The sequence below is a fragment of the Perna viridis genome, chromosome 2 (assembly GCF_037379345.1).
Source record: "Perna viridis isolate PV_CMFRI_1.1 ecotype Kerala chromosome 2, ASM3737934v1, whole genome shotgun sequence".
In the NCBI taxonomy this organism is placed as follows: Eukaryota; Metazoa; Mollusca; class Bivalvia; order Mytilida; family Mytilidae; genus Perna; species Perna viridis.
The window spans coordinates 19,415,353-19,440,651 of NC_142446.1; the positions used below are offsets into that span (position 1 = coordinate 19,415,353).

At 32.3% G+C, this 25,299-nt stretch overlaps 2 protein-coding genes across 3 annotated transcripts; one reads left to right on the forward strand and one right to left on the reverse strand.

Annotated features, from left to right (window-relative positions):
- Positions 1 to 2,631: 2,631 nt before the first annotated feature.
- LOC148623952 (adenylyltransferase and sulfurtransferase MOCS3-like) lies at positions 2,632 to 21,289 on the reverse strand. Of its 2 annotated transcripts, none has more exons than XM_088566289.1 (12): positions 21,116 to 21,289; positions 17,740 to 17,851; positions 16,599 to 16,691; positions 14,385 to 14,505; positions 13,390 to 13,464; positions 12,747 to 12,864; positions 10,961 to 11,069; positions 8,175 to 8,237; positions 6,887 to 7,050; positions 6,256 to 6,303; positions 3,632 to 3,734; positions 2,632 to 2,979 (listed from the first exon to the last, which is right to left on the reverse strand). In XM_088566289.1, the coding sequence occupies exons 1-12, from the start codon at positions 21,287 to 21,289 to the stop codon at positions 2,732 to 2,734; spliced, it is 1,428 nt and encodes a 475-aa protein (XP_088422415.1). In that variant the 3' UTR covers positions 2,632 to 2,731. The 2 variants fall into 2 exon arrangements, with proteins under 2 accessions (XP_088422415.1, XP_088422416.1); XM_088566290.1 differs by lacking the exon at positions 21,116 to 21,289 and adding an exon at positions 20,715 to 20,952.
- Positions 21,290 to 21,374: 85 nt separating this feature from the next.
- On the forward strand, positions 21,375 to 24,849 carry LOC148623953 (histone H3.3A-like). The gene is made up of 2 exons (XM_088566291.1): positions 21,375 to 21,659; positions 24,573 to 24,849. Exons 1-2 carry the CDS (start codon positions 21,375 to 21,377, stop codon positions 24,708 to 24,710), a joined length of 423 nt encoding a protein of 140 aa, XP_088422417.1. The 3' UTR covers positions 24,711 to 24,849.
- The last annotated feature ends 450 nt before the right edge of the window (positions 24,850 to 25,299 follow it).

Consider the following 25,299-nt stretch of genomic DNA (forward strand, 5'->3'; position numbering starts at 1 on the left):
AATTCCAGATTTGGGACAGGCACCAAAAAAATGTGGTTTGGTTATAGTACTTTGGAGTGATTACAACCCTCCCCCTTTTTAAATCTGGCCACTGTGGAAGAAGTTTACACACTTAAACCCACCTATAAATCAGTTAAAAAAAGGACCGAGTCCCTTGTTAAAACAGAAATAAACTGGTTATATATATACAAATGCATAAACAAAGGATTACTAGCAGTTAACTGACATGCTAGCTCTAGACCCGTATGATCAAATATTCTTATTAAATTGGGGTGTAGTAGGGATCTATGTAGGCTCTAAAACATTGTTTCCTTTCTATGAGACCCTATCTCCTTAACAGTAGCATTGTAGGTCAAATCAGGTTATTTTGTTGCTGTATACTATATTTTCATTGTTTTTTTCATACACTATTTTGAGTTGTAACTGCTTTGACTGGAACTATTCTATTTATTGAGACAGACAAGAGGCTCCCGTGAGCCTGAATCACTCACCTAGTTATACTTTGCCTTTCAAGGGCAATAAATTTAACAAGTTGTTGTTCAACAATTTTGACTCCAGAAGACTTTGGTAGGAATTATCATAAGGATCATTTCAGCAATTGAAAGTTTCTTTCTATCTATCATAGTTTTCAAGATATTGGCTGAAAATTAAAAACAACTCATTTTTCCCCTTTTAAGGGCAATAACTCTTACAAGGAGTCGTCGGACAACTTTTATCCTTAAAGACTTTTGTAGTCCTCATAATAAGAATCATTTCAGCAATTTAAAGAATTTGGTTAAACCTAATGGTTTTGGAAATATAATGTTTGAAAAACTATTGTATGACCTCTATGTTCTATTTTTAGTAACAGTGGCCATGTTTTTTTCGACAGATCAAAACTCCTCACATCAGTTCTAAGCAGGATACAATATGACAACTGATTAAAACAAAAATTTGACCGCAGATAGATCTCATTATGCTGAACACTCTTACACACTTTACCTAAACCTAACAATTTTGGAGATATATATGTGAATAAAGAGCTGCGCTTTAAGTGCATGATATGCCCGTTGCCCTTTTAACTAGTCCTTATGCTTTTAATGAATTTATATGATGAACTAGAAATACAGTGAGCCTTGTCAAATACCTTCACCCCCATCCCCCCCCCCCCAAAAAAAAAAAAGTAAATAAAAAATGCACAAAAAATTTGGCACTATCAAGGCTACCTCAAGTTTAATTAAGTTTTAAACAATACATTTCTATCTTGTTTAAAATACATTTTTCTGACAAGGTTACCAAGTATCTTTTATATTTATTAGTCGGTCAACATAACAAATGGTCTGTTTTAAACGATTTTTCAATGAATAAAATTTCCTTGGCCATTTCCGGCTTTTTTTTAAGAGTAAAACTTCGTAACACGGAAATGTAAAATTTGACATTATTACAAATCAGAAGGGAGCTCACTTCGATAGATATTAACAATTAACCAAAGTTTCATAAAAGTTAGTGAAAATGTTTTTGAGTTATTGTCTGAAGTGTGGACGACAGATGGACAGACAATGGTATACCATAATACGTCCCGTCTTAGACGGGCGTATAAAAACTACTGTCTGACCCCTATGTTCTATTTTTAGTAACAGCGGCCATTTTTTTGACAGATCAAAAATCCCCACATCAGTTCTATGCAGGATACCCCAAGGAACATTCATACCAAGTTTGGTTCAAATTGGTCAAGTGGTGTCAGAGGAGAATAGTTTTGAATAAATGTTAAAGGGAAAGACCACCTTTGCATTAAGTTGGGCTGTTATGATAAATCATACCCACATAAACAAAAATAAATAACCTTTAATGCAAAATGCACTTTAATAAAATGCTCAAGGCTATGCAATGTTCGAAATCTTTGAAATACAAGTGGATAGCCATCTTGCAGAACTCTCCTATCTGAAGGAAGATCATAGCCAGATTTTATTGATTTTTACCGATAACTTCTGATTGGCTTGTGACGTCACTAAGTCTGTTTGGTACTGATACAAGTAATGCAAATAATATGTAAACAAAGAATATTCCGTAAATATTTCTACGATCATGTTTATCTAATCACCAAAACATGATGACTTGTCAAGCTTACGATTGCAGAAATGATAAAAGAGAAATGCTCTAAAAGTTTTTTACCAGTAACACAAACATTCTTTGGAAGTAGCCATACGATTTTCCTTACAAATACTAGTCATCTGGCTGCAAATCCGGTTGTTCGTTGATGATGTCTGACATTTTCTTATACATGTTGTGCCTCAATCTCTTCTATTTATTTTGGGTTGAAATTATAGGGGGAAGTCCCAAATTTGCGATTTCTTTGGACGTCATAATCAATTACCTATTTACTTTCACTTTACAAACCGACTTCGTCACGTCAATGTTAACCGGTCATGGTGGAACCCATAGGCGCAGGAAATTCAAATTTTCTAATTATAAATCTCGATTTATTAATTAAGAAAAGGAAATTAATTTGTTTCAATTTAATTTTTATAAATATTTAACAGATTACTTCCGATATTTATGACGTTCACAACAACATGGTCTTTCCCTTTAATAAAGACAGATGCCAAGTGATGGCAAAAAAGTTGTATTATAATTATATCGACAAACCAAGCATGCATGTGTATATCACTTTAATAACAGTCACCAAGAGTTTTTTTTTGCTATTCAAACTATCATTCTTACGCAGATCAATAAGTTAATGTCACTGATTTACTCAATATATTGGAAAGTTTCTATCCACTTGCTTGTTCCAAGCATATAAACCACCTTTCAAATCTTTAAAATTGACATTCAAATCTCTAAACTTGTCTTTCAACTTGTTAATGGCTATTTGTGAGTCATTTCCTTTCCTGCACACAACTACCACAGGGAATGAATTCCCATCCTTGTCAATTTTGGGTTTCAGTCTGTCCTGCAGTGCATTGTGGTAATCTGCATTGTCAATGGAGCCTATTGGTATATTTATGACAGGTCAAGGAAAACCACAAAACCTAAGAACCAACATCTGCTCATTAAAACTTTTACAAACATTTATAGTCAATTTATTTCTGGAAAAGAGGAAAATGCTTGTTTCCTGTCCTTTTAGCCTCTAACTCCTTTACATTTTGCAGTATAGCAACTTGTACAATAGAAAAGAAATCTGTTTACACTACTGTCTACAATAGTCAAGATATAGCCTAGACATCACAAGAATGCTTGTTTCTAGCCCTTTTTGTGCCCCTAATTCCTAAGCAGGTCAACACCTTAAACCAATCACAGCCCTCCTTTTGTGGTGTAGTATCATACACTTGCATGTAAGTTATAGTCTGGAAACCAAATTGTTTATGGACAACAGCATGATACAAATATACAACCTCATTTTTTGCAGTCTATATAAATGACTATGAGTTGTCAAAATTTAAAAGGAAAACCCTTACATTTTTAAAAAGATAAAACAGGGTTACTTTCTAAATTGAAAATGAGATGTGCCCACAATGTTAAAAAAAGACTTCATCATCCAGGGGTGGATCCAACCCCTTACACCCCCCTTTTGGAGCTGCCACAGACATCTTAGTACTAAATATACACGAGTAGAATTAAATATAAATATTTAGAAAGAAATGCAAAAGGATACTAAATGTGTCATCCACTGGAAGCTGGCAAATATCTAACTCTACAGGCAGCCGTACATCCAGAACCAAGTGTTTGGTTCTTTTGTCTAGTAGCTCTTTGTACTCCTAAAAAATAATACAAAACTCATCTAAAGTAAAATAAAATCTCTCATAGTAAAAGTGCATTCCAATACCACCTAAAATCTCCTGAGTAACTAGGACTTGTACTGACACTAAAGATAATATGTTTTTACAATACAGCATATGTTTTGGAAATTGCGGTTCTATAGCTAAAACCACTCATGTCTCAGGTCTCATGTGTTGTCTGCATTACCTCAACAACTTGCAGAATTGTTATGAAACTTAATGGGGTGATAAATTACCATATTTTGGATGTGCACATTGTCAGGACTTTAAAAGTATTAAAAGTACTATTTAAAGTAAAATTTGCTGTCATATTCTGTCATTGTGTTGACAAAAAAAAATGGTGAGGGAGTGGGGGTAATAGTCCAGGCAATGTCTAGTTTTACATTTGGTCATGTCATACCTCTTGTAACATTGATACATCATGATCAGCTGTTAAATATAGGTCATGTCATTTCAAACATTGCAAAACAAATTTGAAGTAGGAAAAAGAATAAACTACTTTTGACATTTCCTAATTTGTGCATGAGAAATCATGGTAGTTTATTCTTTTTCCTACTTCAAATTTGTTTTGCAATGAAATGTTTGAACTGACATGACCTATATTTAACAGCTGATCATGATGTATCAATGTTACAAGAGGTATGACATGACCAAATGTAAAACTAGACATTGCCTGGACTATTACCCCCACTCCCTCACCATTTTTTTTTTGTCAACACAATGACAGAATATGACAGCAAATTTTACTTTAAATAGTACTTTTAATACTTTTAAAGTCCTGACAATGTGCACATCCAAAATATGGTAATTTATCACCCCATTAAGTTTCATAACAATTCTGCAAGTTGTTGAGGTAATGCAGACAACACATGAGACTCAAGTTTTGCTGAAAAATGCCCAACTTCAAAAACCATCTCTTCTACAATTTTTGCCCGAACATAAATTCCTGACAATATACAAATCCCAATTTGGTAATTTAACAACCCATTTAGTTTCATAACAATCCTGTCAGTTAACAGGAAGTTGCAGGAAATTCATGAAACCAAGTTTTGCTGAAAAATACATAAGTTCAACAGCCATCATTTCTACAATTTTTGTCCAAACAAATTCCTGACAGCATGCACATCTCCATGTGGTTATATTACACCCAACAAAGTTTCATACAATGCTGCAAGCTGCTAAGAATATATTTCAGACAGACAGGGTGAAACCTATTTTACCCTCCAACTTTGTCTGCAGGGAAAATACTAAAGGTCACTTACAAACAGTCACTGGTCTGTGTATATACTAAAACTGCAAGAAATAATCAATCACTGGTTATTCTCCTTCAAATTTTTATTTTATAAGAATTTTCAAACACAGTGGTTAGATACATCGTATGATTGTTTACTAACTTTTTATTTAATATGGAAAAGCACACATATTCTGTCTCAACCTGTGTGTGAGATTAAAAAATCTTGCATAGATGAAAACAGGAATATTTAAGGTGAAACATTACTAAATGATGTTGCTGTTTGAGTTGTTTCCCTTTGCTTGTATGTTCTTGGGTACAAAGTGCCCAGTTAGAAATATTGACATTTCTGGGGTCGCTGTTTGCAAGAGCACATTATTCAAAAGAATCATCAATGAATCCCAAATGGAAGAATGGGACCAAGGGAGAAGGATTATTCAACTGTGAGTACTTGTACAGCTAGGCTGTAAATAACAATTGTTCGAATTCCTTTGACCTTGCAATCTTTCTCTTTTTTATTTGGATATTGAATAATGTTGGATGGGTTGCCCAAAAATTATAAACAAAATAATTCAAACAAGCCAAAACATTTATTTACAGACATTGGGTATCTATCTTCTCAAAGCAGTTACTCCCGTTGCGTAGCGCTTTGCACGTGAACAAGGAAGTAAAATGATTAACCAATTGCTCCGTAAGTTATACTTTACTATCCACCAATCAATTTCTATTTTCTCAGTCTATTTTAGTTTAGTGTTTGGGTTTGAGGGAAGTAAGTTTTAAAAATTTATACTGAAATTTTCAAACTTTTTTTGTTTATTTTCACTATTAGTCTTTGTTAAAATAACCCTTAAAATCAATGTTTTTTATGCTTAGTATCTTTCTTAGATGGTCCATAACCCTATTATAAATTTGATATTACAATGTAAGCCTATGAGATAAATGCAAGTACACAATCTTATAAAAAGGTAAGACATTGCAATTTAGTAAGTCTCACCTTAATGAGAAAATTTTAACTAAGCCTCAACTCCACAACTGTTTGAATTATTGTATACCATGTTGCATTTGATCAAATGAGACTAGGAAAGAGTTCATTGGGGAATAATATACACATGTAGTCAATGGTGTTTGCTGAGGCTTTTGTTTCAATCAACTTGTGCTGCTTAACATTATTTTCAAATAAACCTTTAAACTGCCCAAGGGAACTATCTAAATTTTTATATAGAGCTTTAGCATGATAGGGTTAAAATGTGTGATATCAGAAGCACTTACTGTAACTGTTATCCTGTCAACATCAGCCAACAAATTAACATTCCTGTCCTGAAAGAAGCGAGTTAATATCATCAGTACAGATTTATTTATTAAACATATCATTCTACAGATATCAGGACATCATCTTCAATACTTAACTGGACTTCCAATTTTCACTTTTGGTTCATATCTTTACTGCATGCTTGCTAACACATTAAATATTCAAAACTAAAAATACAATGAGCAAGTTTCATATGAGAATGCTTCCTCTTCAACTTGAGTTAAAATTCCTCAAATGTTCTAAAGTTGCATTATCTCCCTTTTGAAGCCCTCAGCAATAATTAAATTCCTTCTACTAATCCTAGTTGCCTAGATTTCCCTTTCATGCACATCTACATATGATCCCAAACCTTCCTAGAATATATCCCCATAATGCCTTGAGCTGTTTAGAAGTTGCACTTACAAAAATGTGGACAAACAAATGAACAGGTGGACAGACAAAGTAATTCCTGTATACCCCCATCAACTGTATTTGCAGCGGGTATAAAAATATAGACATTCTGCTCAAAGGTACAAAAAGGCTGTCACATTAATTAATCTAAACATGAATGAAGTAGAAAATGACTGTAGACTCTACTTATATAGACAGTACCTTATCATTAGCACTGGCTCCACAAAATTGTTCATAATTAATCAGCTCTTTTATGCTAGGGTTATCACTACATATAGGGCAGCTTGATTGTTTCCCCCTTAACTTTATAGTCCGAAACATTCCTTGAAGACCATCAAAGAGCAAAAGTTTCTGACCAAAGGATGCTGAACAGTGTTAAAGAAAATCACGAACCAGAACTCACTTCCTTAACACTTCAACCTCAGCAGGCTTCTGATTTAAGTTTTTTTTTCATTTTTTATGATATTTACAAGTTACTTATTGTACTCTTTCACCATAAAATTTTAACAAAAAAGTAATAATTCATATCAATTTAAATTTGTTTTCTTAATTCAGGAAAGGCTGTGATATTTTCACTGTCCATGAAAAAATACCCTATATCACATGGTGCACACAAAATAACCTGCAAAGTATGCACCATGAGTATTGAGTCTATTTCAAATAAAAAGAAAACTATTACAGTAATTCCTTATTATTCAATATCAAACTTAAACTAGTGACATATCATAAAAGATTGATGACATCACTGTAGCATATTAAAAATTATGTCTATGAGATGATTCTAAGATGATATAAGTGGGTGTGGTTAAAACAAATTCCAAAGTATATTAATAGTGAAAACTGTAATGTGAGGATGGGACTAAATTTTAGCATTTGCAATGACTACCCTGTTCAATGATTAAGTAGCAATTACAAATGTAACGTCACAATATTTTCTATCACATTTTGTCATCAAAATAACATTTTCATAACTAGAAAAACTGTGAGCAATGCTCTATTACTTGATACCCCCACTCAGCCATTTGATAAAATGCACCTTTTGGCAACCATTCATTTCCATTCAGTGGTGTAGGAGGAGTAACAGATAAGAGATGGGTCCCCCGTGTCCCTATATTCATAAATAACAAAGTTCATGTTTTGCTATGTGAAACCCCTAAACTGATTCAGATCAGAAACTAAGAGAAGAGGTGCACAATGGGAACATGTAATAAAATATTCAGTGAAAGTTTCAGTCATACCATTCAGCAGTGTAGGGGAGTAAAGGATAAGAGATGGGTACTCATCTGGGTAATGGAAGATAGTATAAATGGAAGGAAAGAAGTAAGAATGGACCAACACCCCTATCACTATATAACCCTACTCTGAATTTGGGGGTATAATAAAAACAATAAAACTGATTTGTAATGGCTTCCTTGACCTATTTCTGTACTGAATTTGATCTTACTCATTGATATATATATACATTTGTACTAATTGATAGAAAGGATACATTCCATTCCAGAGCAGATTTTGATAGCTTCCAGTGCCTGCATACATCCAATAACACCTGGAACTATAACATGAACTCCAATACTGTAGGCATAAAACATAAAATTCAAGATGGCTACACATATTTCCCTCTAAAAGATAATTCTATAATGAAAGTTGTTAACATTACAATTGAGAAATAAGTGTCCTGGAACTCATTTGGACCTTAATCCAGCTGAATTAAGAAGCCCACTTGTGCTAGCTATTGTTTCCAGAATGAGAGAAACAAGACAAATGCTCCAGTTTGATTCCTCTCCTTGCACTAACACATACCAAAACAGTTTATAAAGCATACAAAATAATAAACTGTTATCACAGAGATTAGTCTCGCCTGTTTGATATTGTCAATATAATGGTGTGTTTGTTAAATATTATTTTTTGTGTTTCTTTCATATTTTGTATAATACTATGAAATTATAAAATTATCATTTTCGTGTTACCACTACAAATGCACTAGATGAAAGTTGGATGAACACTCAACTAAACTTTTCAGGAGGCCATCACAAAATACCTCACCACTTCCTGTGGCATGGTACAAAAAATGATCACATAATTACAACATGTTTGATGACTAAATATATACAATATTATGAAATACGAAAAGATTGAAGAACTGGAATATCTGACAAATTAAAGATGTGAAATACTTCAAGTGGAAACCTCTTTTTAAAATAACATGTGATTATGAACAACAAAAATGTGAGTAGCTGGGGATTAATTGTTTTTTTATTGCATCACATTGAGATAGTAAGGATTTAAGTAACGATGGAATTCAAATAAAACAGTCTACATGAACTATAAGAAACCTTAATGTTAAACTTTAAAAATTAAATGTTCTAGGTCAACAGACCATAACTGCAGGGGTGTATGCATAAAATTGGCATGAATTTGTGATGCAATGATGGTAATGCATCTGTACACCAAATAAAATTGACTTAGTATAAGGGGTTAAGGGGTTCATGTTGAAATGAACTTATCAGAAAACTTAACATTAAACTTCAACATTAAGTTGAATGTTAAATTTTCTAAGTCAATAGTCCATGACTGTGGGGGTATATGTGTAAAATTGGCATGAATTTGTGATGCAATGATGGTAATGCATCTGTATATCAAATATCATTGACCTAGTGTAAGGGGTTTATGTTTAAATGAACTTGTCAGAAAACTTAATGTTAAGTTTGTGGACGCTGTTGATGCTGCCGGAAAAGCAAAACCTATGTCACGCCTTCCACGACTTTCGTCACAGACGAAACAGAAATCACCTCTGAAAAGAGACTAGAGTTTCTATTATTTGTTATTTCTAAAACCTTTACCTGCATAATTTTCATACAACTACTACAGGGCTAGACCAAAACTGCAGAAGAAACAAAATTTCAGTGTACAATGCTTTATCCTAGAGTGTGTGTGACCTTGACCTTAAATCTACTGGCCACATAATCACAAAGTTGTCTTTCTTACCCCTAAGCCATTTACCGGTATAAGTTTTTTTTTTAAAAAAACATGTTGACTTAGTGAAGTTATATTTCAGTATAAAACCTTTGTTACAACAAGCTAGACCAATCACTAAATAAATATAGCACTACAGATCGTAATTCACATAAAAAATAGAGAATGAAAATTTCCTGACAATATGCACCACAACACATGGTGTACTTGCTTCATACCAAGGTTTATGAAATTCTGTTAGTTTCAGAAGAGTTGCCATGACAAGCTGATACATGACGATTTACAGTAAATTCCTAAGTTCAAATGGGCATTACCCTAATTAAAATTTGAGAATCAAAATTTCCTGATTACATGCAAAACAGCATATGATATTCTTACTACACACCATTTTATGAAATTCTTTTGGGTAGTTTCAGAGGAGTTGTAATGACAATCTGATATATGATGATTTATGGTAAATTTCTAAGTTCAAAAGGGAATAACTACCATAAAAATTAGAGAATCAAAATTTCCTGATATATGCACTTCAAATATGATTTTCTTGCTTCCTTCCAAGTTTCAGGAATTTCTGTTGAGTAGTTTCAGAGGAGTTGCTATGACAAGCTGGTATTTAATTATGTTATAGATGGATGGAGGGATGAACAGATGCACAGACAGCCTTAGGAGACACAGATACACAAATATGTATGACCTTGATTCTTGACCTACTGATCCAAAAATCAATTTGTATAAATCTTACTCCTGACACCTTTAATTATATAATCTCAGTGGTTAACCTAGTAATAATGCACAAACATATTTTCAGTTTAAAATTATTTTTCATTTAATACACATGATAGTACTGACCTTGAACTTTGACTTAATGAATACATAATTAACAGGTACTTACTTATCCAAACAACTTCACCAGGTGAAAACTTATTTTTCAACACCGAAGTTTCTATTTATTTTCATGACTATATATGTGTGTCCTTTTATTGACTTAAAAATTGATAGGCATCTTTTTCACTTATAAAAGCCTGCATCAGTTTTATTAACAGAAATGAAAATCTAGTGAAGCTAGACCAGTTTTAAAGCTCAAAACTTTATTTCATTAAGTAAACTTGATTCTGACTTGACTTACTGACTACAAAATAATAATGTTGTCCAGTAAAGCAAACACCAGTGTTTTTAATTATTATCCATAAAAGCTTCCTAAAGATATGCTGTGGAAACTGGACATGACGAACAGTTGAAGCCCTAGCTTTTTGCAAAAGCCATAGAACAAGAACAAGAAGAAACTCATAAGTTAGTGATACTTACTTACACCTAGGACTCCCCCATCAGAACAATTAGTGACAGTTTCTGGAGGAGGTGGCTTAGGATATAGGCATCTATAGCATGGTCCACCATTGTAATTATACACAGTCAGCTGAATTTTAAATGTAGTTGTCATAATTATACATGTATCATATAAACTCAAAGCTGATTCAATAACCACATTTCATAACTTCTGTATATTTTTAAACACAACATACACCATTACTGAAAATGAATTATATTTATGGGCATTTTTTAAAGTTTGAAATGATTTGACCAGTGGATCAACGAACCAAAAACTTGGAAGTTTAAATGACCTAGAAGGATTTGGCAATATAATGCATCAATGAAAAGATGAATGTAATGTAGCTTTTCATTTTAATATGTATTTAAGTAGCAGCTTTTAGAAGTGATACCTGCATGTCAACATGCACTTTCATTTTTAATTCTGAAAATTAGACTACACAACCAGTCTTACTTTGTCATTCTGTAATTGGATGCATGAGATAAAAATTATATAAAATATGGATTTTGCATAAATTAGAGGTGGGGTCAAAGATAAATCTACCCATATACACTTGGATAAGCAAAAAAATTATGTTCTGCATTGTCAATATTTTGAAGCAGTTGAAATGTAAAGATTGCATATTAAAATTTCAATTATGAACAAAAAACATCTTCAAAAACAGTTTTTTATCACTAAAAAATGACCCAAAATATGATTGCATTTTAAGCAATAGAGAAATAATGGCACACCACTATAATATATTATAATGCACTGTATATCAAAATATAAAACAAACTACTACAACATCTTGGCAAAGTGGTCTTTATGTTGCAAAATTTTATCTATTTCAACCCCTCGATGTTTGATATTTGATAGAGCGTACCTTGTAAGTTTATTACAAATCCATTCACTGTTAATCTTTTATTGTATAAGAAAGGATGTCGATAATAATGTATGTCACTAAATAGTCTCTTGTTTACTTACAGAAAATTCCATACATTCATACCATGTATTAAACAAAATCTATACTTTGAACATTTTAAAACAAATCCTATTAAAATTATCAAGAAATGGGCATTGTATTATTATAATAATTTTTGTGATTAGGATTCTTTTTGTAAAATTTCATTCAGATCAATCAACCTATAATCATATATTACATAAAACCCACCAATGGACGACCACAACAATGTAGATATAACCATATCATTGGGCCAAGTAAACTTAAATGGTAGATTAAAAAAGGTGGGAGGATTTTATTTTTTATTTCATATTTCTTACCAGATATTTGCTTGCTTAATCTTAGCTATTTCAATATAGATATGTTCTAAATCCATAGCCACATCAGTTGCAGAGAAAAAAACATCATTTTAAGTTAAAAAGAACTGAAAGCTTTGCATGTTATAGTATCTCAATACTAGACACTGACACAAAAAAAGTTCTGATTTTGAAATTCCCACTCCAATTTTTTTTAAATTTTTGTCAATTTTTTAAGCAGCAGGAGGGAATGAGAATCTAATTGATTTCTTTTGGACTTATATGACCTGACCATAAAAAAATAATGTAAAAAACTATAACTGTTGACCTTTATAACTGTTATTAAGTTCAATGTTTTAATTCTCAATTGGGAACTATAAGTCAAAATGATTACATTACAAAAACACATCACAAATTTGATTGGTGAATGCATGAAACAGCTGATATACTGACCACTATCTTCTGTTATACTTAAGGTTTTTTATGCAACTAGATATACATTATACAGACTTAAATGATATTTACTTGTCCTTCAAACCTAAGAGCACTACCAGAAACAAGAGGTTTGTCAGCTAAAACACAGGCATCATTTAACAAATATCTTGTAGCTACATTGTCTGTAGCATCCAACACAATATCATATCTAAATTTAAAGTCAAGGAGAACATAATTATTGCTGCAATAATCATATTATTTTCTAGATTCATGGGTTTTCAGTGAAAATTACAGTTCAATGTACCTTAAATCACAGATTGATAGTTCTAATGGTATTGTTGGACACTTTTTTAAATGTATCAAATCTAAAAAAAAAAACACCAACAAAATACATGTATGTAACAGTTAATATTTTAAAATTTTTGATTGCTTTCAGTCATTTTTTTCAAAGTTCTGTATAACAAGAAGCAATGTGTTTTCATGTCAGCTATAACAGGGATGTTAGTAGTCCTTAAAGTAACAGGAGAAAAAAGAAGCAGGTAAACTGATGAAAATTTTGCACAAGTTCATTCATTTTTTTTTTTAAATAGAGTAGCCGCCAAAAGATGAGCAAATAGCCATCCAATTTTGCTGACTGACAGCTTCCATCACCATCCCTGTATTGCAATGTAAGTAGAAAAGAAATATTTTTCCCAACCTCTGGATGGAAGCAATAAACATGTGGAAAGGATACTGTCTTATTAGCTTCAAAGCATTGGTACTATCCAGCTGTAAGTGGTATGGAATGCACTCTACATGGGAGTTCAAGCTACAACATATAAGTATTTTCATATGTTTTATTTCAAGTATAGTTAAGTATTGAATCTTAAACTTACAAACCTGCTGATGAGAGGTTAATCTTTGAAACATTTGCTATATCTTTATGATTGGCATTTTTGAAAGAATACAAAGAATGTACAATAAGTCCGATTAAATGTTTGTTTTCTTTTTTCTAAATACATAACATAATTATAGGTTATCACATGGAAAAAAAAACATTTCTATTTCCTCACTTCCATGCCACTAGATAACTGATAAAGATTTAATAAAATAAACAATCGCATACTTTAGAATTAAATAGCTTAAGTTACTGAGGAGCTGATACCCACCTTCCCTTTCCCATATCACCCCCGACTATCAAACTGTCCAGCGAGAGAAATAATGGTGAACAGACCGATGATATATGTTAAGTATTACAGCTTGATCACGACTGGAGCAAATCAAGGATCATTTATAAAATTTTGGTTGATTTTTCCCAATATCAGCAAAATTGCAACTTTCACAAACAAATCACAGGTGTCTGTCAAAATGATTACTATTTGCAAAGGATAAGTAGTAATGGGTCTTCTACTTTGAAAATCCATTTTTAAGTCAAACATTTCTAAAATATATTTATTCAGCATAAAAACATGCCATTTTCATAGTCAGTATTTGAAAAGAAAAAAATCTCATATGAAAATTTATTCTCTTCAAAGAAAAAAAAAAAAAATAAAATACATGCACTTATCACATGTGTCATAAAACTGGTGATAACAATGTTGTAAATGTTCTATGGATATCACTACATCTATCAATCAAATTCTCTTATTCTTACTTATTTGTAACTTTTCTAACACTCTGTAGGCTCCTGATTTATGAAACAAAAATTATATTATGTTTTAATAGAATATGTTGTATCTTACAACTTACTTCGTACAAGATGTGGCTATTGATGTTGACTTTGATACACCAACTCTTGCCTCAGTATGTAAAATCTGCCTATGAAGGTTATTCAGTTCAACTTCATCGTAATCTACTATACCAATCCTACCTGTAAAACAAATGCATATTCAAATATACAAGACACCAGGTAAACTATGTCTAGATTTTACACATGATTCCAACATGATTAAATTAATTTGCAATAAATTTTTGTGTGCATTGATCACTTGTGAAGCATGCTACAAACAAAAGAGAATAATTACTCTAGTCTTACTTACTGCCCATAATGACAAATGGCATGTCACTTACAAGGCAGCAACAAAGGTACAACACTTCTTTCTGTCATAGGTCATGCTATGTAAACTACCACATGAGTGGTTAAGTTAGCTATTTCTGACTCAATGTCAGAAAGGTCACCAAATTATATTAGCACTGTTTTCCAACTGATGTCCAAAAAAGGGCAGTTCTAATATGACATGCCTCAAAGCTCTTTAGACCACAGCCATGGTAAAAAATGATGAACACAAGACCAACACAGGCTGTGTCTACTTAAAATTATGAAGAAACTAGTCCTATTAGAATCGAAATCAATCATGGAAACTCCATTCTATCATTGTTTTACCATGGGCTCAATATTGCTCTGGGTAAAATAATATGACATATATGGCCAGCCTGTGGTAAAACAATGATAAAATGGAGTTTCTATGATTTATTTCCTGAGTTTAGTATGATCTTATTGATCTTTTTCAAGTTATCACCAATCCACCTCCCTCTTTTTTTAATGGTTTCATGTCTTCCTCTTTTCATCTATTGAGGAGGTCCTGGTAAGAAATCTTATTAGGACAAAACATTCAAAGAATCCTTCTAAGGCTTCTTCATGAAATGTTTGGTATGCAATTCACATTTCAAGATATTCTGCAATATGCTGCATGTAACTCTGACAGGCATTGTTAAATATCAGTATAGGAACCACCATCTACTTTTACCATACTGTGAGAGTAGGTTAATGTATCTGTTTGAGGCAGTGATTCCAGCAGTACTGATGGTGAGTTGAAGTTGCTGAGAATCATGACATCAGACTTTTCAGATAGTTGATAAAAAATTATGTATAGGCAAAACCAAAAGACTTCTGACCTCAAGTGAATTGAGTTTTCTTGTGTTTTTTTTGTTGTCTACATTGGCAAAAGGTTTGGCCCCCTATCAAACTAGTTTAACCTTGCTGCCTCTTCATTTTTTTTCTGCGGAAATGACAGTAAATTAACAAAAAACTGAGACTGGGAAATACCTGCAGAAGTACAGGACATAATATTTTTCAAGTGTTACAAAACTTGAAGCATAAAAAGTGATCCTAAAGAGAATTATACCCCTTCCTGCTGCATGTGTTTTAAGCATGCAGATATTGCATCCAGTTTCACAATAGGGACAATATAGGAGTTGTGGACACAATTTGTGGGAAAACAGTCAACAGCCATATATTTTACATAACTGGTCAAAATTGAAATTCCTGACAAAATTTTGCATTAAACAAATAGAAAGTTTCATAAGAATACAACAAGTAATGCTGAAGAATGTATATGCCAACCATCAAGCTAAAAATGCCTAAATGTATAATATTTAATAATATTTTTATTTGGTCTAACACACTTACAGTAAATGGTCATAACAAAAATAATAGAAACAAAGTATGTAATTTCTGACAACAACAAAGAAAAATGAAAGATATACAGTTTGATTAACGTAGGAACTTGCGCAGTGGTGACTCAATTGTGCCAAAAAAAAAAGCGTAGTAAGAATATGCGAGAGGTGACAAAATAAAGTGCAAATAGACATCATAGAAAGAGTGGTTGTAAATAATTACAGTATAATTTGGGGTTTAATATTAATTATTTTGAAAACCGAGTGTCTTAACATCTTATTATCTCAAAAATTTAAATATTTGACAAAATTGTAAAAATGGAAACTCATCCTGATAATATCTCCATATGACGATATAGCACTACATGAACATTTTATGATAATCCAGCTAGTAAAATAGGAGTCGTAGGCATTTTAATGCTGGAAAGACAAATTAGACAGAAACTTATATACTGAACTTCATCAACCTTCATAACCAGGGAATAGAACTATCAGACAAACAAAAGGTGATAATCAAAATTTAAGAGTGCATACACTATATTTAAAATCATCATAAGTAAGAAATACCTATGCCTGCAGCTGCAAGATAGATGGCTGAGGGACAGCCTAACCCTCCTGCACCAACTATCAACACTGACTTACTGCTGAGGGACAACTGACCTACAAAAACATTTTTAAAAAAAGTAAATCAAAGGAATACAGTCACTGAAGAAAAGTTTTGCCCTGAACATGAAAAAACATTCGGATACTAATTTCTATTACATTTGTAATAAATCTTAGCTATTGGCATCTCACAATAATAATCTGTTATTATGAATATCAACATTTTTAATGTTAGTTAATGTTAGTTGAAATTCATTATAAGGGTTTGAAGACTTAGTACTTACAAGTGCAGAACATTAATATTCAGCCAAGGATGACAACAGAACCTTAATTTATCTCAGTTTCCGCTATATAGATGACATATTATCGTCAATAATCCTAGTTTTGGGGGTTTGATACATCGCATCTACCCCAAAGAACTTGAGATAAAGGATACAGACATTGTGAAGTCAGCCTCATATCTTGACCTGCACTTAGAGATCGATGGTAAAGAAAAACGATTGACCAAACTTTATGACAAATGTGATGACTTTTCATTCAGAATTGTCAACTTTCCTTTCACATGTGGCAACATCCCTTCAGCACCTGCCTATGAAGTTTTCATATCACTACTCATGTTATGCCAGAGCTTGTTGTTACTACACAGAATTTTTGTATCATGCTAGACTTCTCACAATTAGGCTTCTAAAACGGGGTTATGTTGCTACAAGATTGAAGTCATCACTACAAAAGTTTTATGGTTGTCATCATGAACTTGTGGATCAATACAATGTATCCATCTGCACCATGAAAACTGATTTGTTTCGTCTACCCAAGACTTAAGATTTTTTTAGCAACTCGGCAGGTGTTTCTAGAAAAGTAGAGGACACTTACCCTACCAGTGCAACTGGTCCATGCTCTGAGTTTTTTGTGGAGTGCGAGTTGCTCATTTACTTTTGTTACTACTTACGGAATATTTTACTTATTTTATGTTCTTTGTTGTGTTTGTCCCTGGATTACATTCTTTTGATTTCCAGTAGAATCTTGGTTCCTTTGATTACTCTTTCATAAAAAAAATATCAAGTTCATCAAGATTCAGTATCTCAAAGCATATTTTTACATGTACCTTGAACACCAAACTCAGGAAGGATTAGCTGTCGACTATATCTGCAAATCTGATCATTTGACAGTTTCTCTTGTTTTTCAATTCTACTCATGTTCTCAATTGGTACAGGATGCTGTAATTAGACATTTGAAACCATCAATTTTAAAGAAATCAAATTCCTGAAATCAAAAAAGAACTTTAGAAAGACTTCATACAATTTGGTATAATGTACATGTACTATCTATTTGTTCATTCTAGACTTTATATATAGTAACTCTATCATTAAATTCAAAACTTTTCAAAAGTATACTTTAAAACATATTTTATAGCTTTGTCAAATTATATTCTATATTGATATATAACAAGACTATGTATGATTGAATGATTCAGGAACTGTATGGCATTCTGGGATTACTTTTGTTCATGACAATCTTGATTGGTCAAGACATATCAGGGTACAACTTGAAACAACCACAGAGGTCAAACCCTGAACAGTTTTGCCAAATATGGACACAAAAAGTTGGAACATTTGTGAATTTTGACCGTCATTTCCTATTACAAACAGCAAATTTCTGACACCGAATAAAATTTAGATATTTGGGATATTTGAGGTGAAAGACTACATAATAATGCATAATAATGCCAGGCACTGATTCAGGTGAGGTACACAGGAGCTTCCCCCTCCTAAGCTAGGAATCTTTTTTGCATGAAATCTTGATTTTTCACAAGTTCTACCCAAAAAATTCCTTGCCTTGCCTTCAGTTGATTTTTGTAGCAATAAATACAGTACAAACATGTTAATGTGAATGTTAATACAATTGTACAAAATAGAAATATACATGTAGTGTTTTGAAAGCCCATCCTCAAATTAAAGAACTACATGTGGAGGCTCTAGAGAGCCGGAATCGTTCACCTGGTCAAAAATAGTCAATTTAGCTTTCTAAAGCTAGACTCTTGACCTTACCGTACTATTGTCACAAGAATCATTTAATCAATAAAGAAATATCAGTTATCCACCCAGTTTTCATATTATAAAATAAATCTCTCGTAGTCATTTTTTTTACCCTTTAAAGGCAATACATATTTTTGGAACTCCAACAATAGAGCAATAGAAATTTCAGCATAGGCCCGTCTCAATGTCTCACCATGCTGATCAATTTTATTCTGAGAAAATTTGGCTAAACCCATTGGTTTCCAAGTAATTTCAACAAACTTTCAATTTTAAGTAGTGATGGCCATGCTTTAGACAGATAAATTTGTATCAGAGGTAAAGATTTTAAGAAAATCCATTTTATGACCCATAACTCATTCATAAGTCAACAGATCTTTCTGAAATTTTGGCATAGGTCAATCCCATCATGCTGAACAATTTTACCCCAGCCAGATTTTAGCTTAACCATTTATTAGTTATTTGCAAAATTCTGCAATTTGACTCCTATGGTCTATTTTTAGTAACAGCAGTCATGTTTTTTGCCAGATTCAAAATCTCCACAGAAGGGTTGTTAAAAATACCCTTAGAACATTCATGCCAAGTTTGGTTAGAAGCCCAAAAATGGTGCAATGAGAATTAAAAGTCTGATAAACCTAATCTCATATTAAATTGTCAATATAAAAATAAACATAATGTAGATACTGGTTAAAAAAATGTCAGCCTCACTTTACCTACAATGTACTCCACATTACCCTTCTATTTCATACTTCTGATAATAAACCATATTTGAAAGTCTTCATTGATAAGGTTTACATCTCAAATGGTTTACAGCAAAAGCAGAGAGATCTACAGCAACATGCACATGTAAGTAAGCAGGGTGCAGAATGATGAGAACAAAAAATCATCATCTGGAAGTGATTTGTTGCCGAGAGAATGTAAAATAATGATAAGTGTCCCTAATAATTATTTAAAAAAACTATAACAATTTTTTGAACCTCTAGAAATCTAAACTTAAATAAAGAGAATAGGAAGTATGTACAATGTTTACATTTTGAAAAGATAATGTCACATTGCAATGAAAGTAGTTCACTTAACTTTCATCCCAAATTCAAAGCTTTCTAGTCATCTCAGCCATAGAACATTTCAGCCGTAGTCCTTTCTGCCATGGTTTTCAATATGTATTAAAGTAATATATAATTCTGTTGGTAAATTAACATTTAATTGGTTTCATTATGTGATATATTTATCACTGTCGTCATTTTTGGGGTGGTATAATAGTTCCTTAGAGTTAAAAAGTGGCTTATGTTATTGGGAATTAATGATATACAAACTGTGAATGTTTTTAAGATCAATCAAGAGAACCAAGATTCTAGCAGAAATCAAAAGAATGTAATCCAGGGACAAAAACCTGACATGGAAAACAGACAAACACAACAAAGAACATAAAGTAAGTAAAATAATACATACAAAGTAACAAAAGTATTAAAGTAAATGAGCAACGCGGACTCCACTTAAAAATGGGAGTATGGACAGGTGCACTGGTAGGCTAAGCGTCCTCTGCTTTTCTAGAAACATTCACCAAGTTGTTAATAAAAAGTCAAGTCCTGGACCTGGGTAGACGAAAGAAGAAAGAAAAACTACGACATGTTGAACAAATCAGATCTCATGGTGCAGATGGTTACACCGTAACCATCTACAAATTCATGGCAACGACCATAAAACTTCTGTAGTGATGACTTCAATCTTGCAGCAACATACCCCTAAGAATGATAAGTGGAGCAAAATAATATACCTTGTGCACATACTTAAGAAGACTCTGTATTTTAATTGTAAAAGTTTTGTTGGTGATTTCAAGGATTTTAATAGAAGACTGGACTGAAATTCAATACCGAGATGGTACATGTAGAATGCTCAAAACAACTTGTAATGAAATCAAATCCAAAGACAAACAATATTAAAATGCCAGAATTTCAGGTAAATGGACAAATGCACATGCAGTCCAAAACACAAATACATATGTAATAACAGTTCAGGTATTTTAATGATAATAGTTAACGTTACCTACTGACTATGTACTGTTCATGCACTTGCCTACTCCAGCAGTGCTAGAGGTTGTCTGGCAAGCTATTTTCTGTTTAGATGCCATCACTGGGGTATGAAGGAACCTAATTCCAACCATTCACATTGCAGGAGTAGCATGTGCCTACAACTATTTGTCATTTACAGTGTAATCTAATACTGGTAAAAAAAGAAATACTGTGCTTGCTTCTAGGCAATACCAACACCACATATTACAAGATTACAATATCTCAATCGCAAATATACTGAAAACAGCATGTACCTACCATAGTCCTATAACATAAGTCTTCGTAGTTGCACGACGTTTTTAATTTGGATGTTTATATGCACATATAAAGTTCTAAACAAAGAACGTCACGCAACTACGAAGACTACGTTACTACGTACCTCACAAGTACTATTGTGTATTGCTATCTGTTTGGATAGATTTAACATTTCCTGTAACTTCCTGAGTTCCGTTTGTTTTTGTTTAATAGTTTCCTCTAAATCTCTTATATCTTCCATATTAACATTCGAATTCAGTTCCATGTGTTTTTCGCTGGTAAAATTTTGAGTACACATTGTGCAAAGGAGTGAAACCGTAAAAATACACTAGAGGTCACGTGATCAATCGAGTATAGCAGACGAAAAAAGTAAAAAGAACAAAATGGCAAGAACAAAACAGACAATGAAATTGGGACAAGCAAAACGGAATTACCTTCAAGATATATTGAATGTAAAGAGAATGCAGTTCAAGAACACAAGCACAGGAGGCGTGAAAAAAACCAAGTATTACAGACCCGGAACAAAGGCTTTATCTGAAATCAGGAAGTGGCAAAGAAGCACTAACTTTTTGATTCCAAAAGTGGCATTCCAGAGATTTGTCAAAGAAGTGACATGTAATATAAAGCAAGACTTACGTTTTCAATCAGCTGCTGTCGGTGTTTTACAGGTAAGGGAACTGTCTCAAGAAGTCAAGCCAGTCCGGCCTTTACCCGTCTGTGTCCCCGAGAGTCTGGGTCAATTCGACTATTCACCCCACTTCTCCAACCCCCCTCAACCCCCACAAAAAAAATAATTAAACAATATTTCAGATTGTTTCTCCTGACAAATAACTAATGAATAACAGTCATTTTTCTAATATTACAAATTCAATTTGTAATATTACAAAATGTGTGATGTTTAATAATATTACTAAATAAGGAATTTGTAATATTAGAAAATGAAGTTTTAATATTACAAAATGAATTTTTAATATTAAAAAATCTTTTTCTAATATTAAAAAATGATTTTGTAACATTAAAAAGTATGTTTTCTAATATTACAAAATAAGTGTTTTCTAATATTAAAAATGATTTTTTTAATATTACAAATTCATTTTCTAATATTACAAATTAGATTTCTAATATCAAATTACTCTTTTTAATATTAAAAAAATGACTGAATTTCTAATACTACAAAGCAACTTTTTAATATTAGAAATTGATTTTCTAATATTAGAAAATGGATTTGTGGTATTCAATTACGATTTTTCAATAGTAGAAAATCATTTTGTAATATTAAAAATGACTGATTTTGCAATATTGCAAAGTATGGCTAGCCAAAGTGGACAAAAATGAGCATTTTCTAATATTAAAAAATGATTTTTTTTAATATTACAAATTCATTTTCTAATATTATAAATTAGATTTTTTATATCACAAAACACTTTTTTAATATTAAAAATTCAATTGAATTTCTAATACCAAAACAACGATTTTTTAATATAAGAAATTCAATTTGTAATATTACAAAATGTGTGATATTTTATAATATTACTAAATCAGGAATTTGTAATATTAGAAAATGAATTTTTAATATTACAAAATGAATTTGTAATAGTAAAAAATCTTTTCTAATATTAAACAAATGATTTTGTAATATTAAAAATTCATTTTCTAATATTACAAAATATTTATTTTTGTCTACTTTGGCTTGCCACACATCTTAGCTTACACTGACAAAGAATATTGTTCCCATATCTTGATGAACACGGAAAAGTACCATTTGAGATAAATCTTAAAAAAAGAGTAAAAACTGCAATAGATAGTTATCTGTTTACAGGCTTTAAATGTTAGTAAATTTTGCTATAAAAAATGGTGAAAGCTTTTGTGTGTGTTTAGTTTAAACACTATTTTATTCAGTATTAAGCTGAAATGGATTGGGCAGCAGGCTAAGCCTATATAAGCCCTCTCCATGATACAAGGTACAAAATTACAATTATCAATATAACACAATATTTGATATATGAATCATTAATCAATAGACATGTGGCAGCAGGCCATGGCCATTTTGGACAATGGATTTTTTAGTAACATATGTAAACACAAGTAGTGCAAAAGAATATAAATGTGTATGTCTGCCTGTTTAAAATTTGTAAAATGTGACTCAAATGAAGGTCTTGCTCTGGATTGGACTAATGCATGGTCCTTGTTTGATAAGACTCCACTGTGGATCCAGAGAGTGGTTTTTAGGGTATTATTGGTCAAGTTTGACCAGAACTAGAGGTTCTAGAGAGCATGAATTGCTCACCAGGTCAGAATAGTCTGTTTAGCCGTTTAAAATTAGACTCTCAATCATACTGCACTATTGTCACAAGAATCAATAGAGAGCATCTACTTAAAACAAAGCATTGCGATGACCGTCTCCCGATGCTGACGCATGGCGATTTCCTCGCAGTGCTCTGATTGTCGTAGTGAAAATGGATAAGCGGCGGGAGTAACTATGACTCTGTTAAATGGTCTGCCAGTTTTTTCTCCAGTTGATAGCTAAATGCCTCGTCATCTAATTAGCGAGGCGTATGAATGGATTAGCGAGATTCAAGGACCACTAAATCAAACATCCATCAATGGATCTTTTTGAATATTTAAGCATAGTCCATCCCATCATGCTGAACAATTTTACTCCCGCCAGATTTTAGCTAAACGCAACTGTTCTGGAGTTATTTTAAAAATTTGCAATTTGACCCAGAGTCTATTATTAGTAACAGCGGCCATATTTTTCGCAAGATAAAAAATCCCTACGCACTTATTGTTCGAGATGTTCTACGGAATATTCATGCTAAGTTATATTTCAATCCATCTAGTAGTTTCAGAAGAAAAGATTTTCAAAGTTAGAGATGTAAAATTCGGGAAAAACTCCATTTCAGGAACCATAACTCATTCATCCGTCAACGGATATATATTTGAAAAAAAAAATCGGCATAGATCCATCCCATCATGCTGAACAATTCATTCCCACCAGATTTTAGCTGGACTCACCTGTAATTGAGTTATGTACACAATTCTGCAATTTAGCCTTTATGGTCTATTTTTGTAAAGGTAGCCATGTTTTTTTGCTAGATTAAAAATCCGCACCCACAATTTGTTAAAGGTGTTCGGCGGAAAATTTATGCTTGGTTTTGTTTCAATTCATTCAGCAGTTTAAGTTGGGAATTAGATTTGGTTGAAATATCGCAAAGAAAGTTATGCAATAAAATCACTAGTGGGATCACAAATGTGAGATTATCATTTAAATTTTCTGGTAGTAACTTTTACATAAAGACTTTTATATGTTTTGCCCAAAAGGGTCTCTATATTTTTTTACTGTGAATCAATGCATGAGGAATATACGAATGGCCCGGAAAAGCACATACATTCGGGTCGCACATCCGTGCTCTTTATTTGATCATGTTTCCCGTTACTTTTAACACTATTGCAGCAAGCTTCGGTCAATAGGGCGTATGACAACGATTTGGAAGATCACCTTTTACAATTACTTTTGCACCACAGAGGTTTTATTTTTTTTTATTTAAAAAATGGTAGTATCTAAATCTTTTATTTTGCAGGAAGCGACTGAGACTTACTTGACCTCCCTGCTTAGTGATGCAAATCTCTGTGCAATACATGCTAAGAGGGTGACAATAATGTCTAAAGATATCCAACTCGCAGTAAGAATAAGGGGAGACGTGCAGATTGTTTATTAAGCAAGATGTCATACAATGTAAACTAAACTATGTTATAGTTCTGTGATGTAAACCTGTGATATGCTATGTTTTACTTGTATACTATGTGGGAAAATTTCTACCATTTTTGTAAGCAATTAAAGATATCAAAATAATTGAATCACTAATTTTGTTGACGTTTCTATTGTTAGAAAAGCGCCCAGCATACTTTTCTTTTAGTTGGTCAAAACATTTAACGGGAGAATCGCAAAATTTCCTACAATAACAACAAAATTTACACGATACGATATTCTAAATAAAATGGAATACATCTTGTGAAAAAAAACTATTTGTAACTTGAAATCGCTTCACTGAATTATTGAAATTATTCACCGTTCAAGATTTAAATTAGTAAGTTAGCGGCTATTTGTCGACTTTGACCGAAAGAGGATTTGTATAGCCATAAGGTTGTTATTTTGCCGGTCTTATTTCGTATTTTCTCCAGGGTATATAATTTTGGAACAAGCTGTGCTATTCATATTATTTTGTTCCGTTTCATACTAAATTTGTTCCCATAATTAAAGAGCAAAATCTGAATTTTTGGTTTAAGCAAACTAATTTTCTTTTTAAA

Coding starts and splice junctions, on each gene's coding strand:
- LOC148623952 (XM_088566289.1), bottom strand. CDS start 21,289: ATGTGTACTCAAAATTTTACCAGCGAAAAACACATGGAACTGAATTCG. Junction 14,506..16,598: donor TCTTGCAGCTGCAGGCATAG/GTATTTCTTACT, acceptor TTTGTTTTACAG/GTAGGATTGGTATAGTAGAT. Junction 6,304..6,886: donor GAGCCAGTGCTAATGATAAG/GTACTGTCTATA, acceptor CGCTTCTTTCAG/GACAGGAATGTTAATTTGTT.
- LOC148623953 (XM_088566291.1), top strand. CDS start 21,375: ATGGCAAGAACAAAACAGACAATGAAATTGGGACAAGCAAAACGGAAT. Junction 21,660..24,572: donor CTGCTGTCGGTGTTTTACAG/GTAAGGGAACTG, acceptor TTTATTTTGCAG/GAAGCGACTGAGACTTACTT.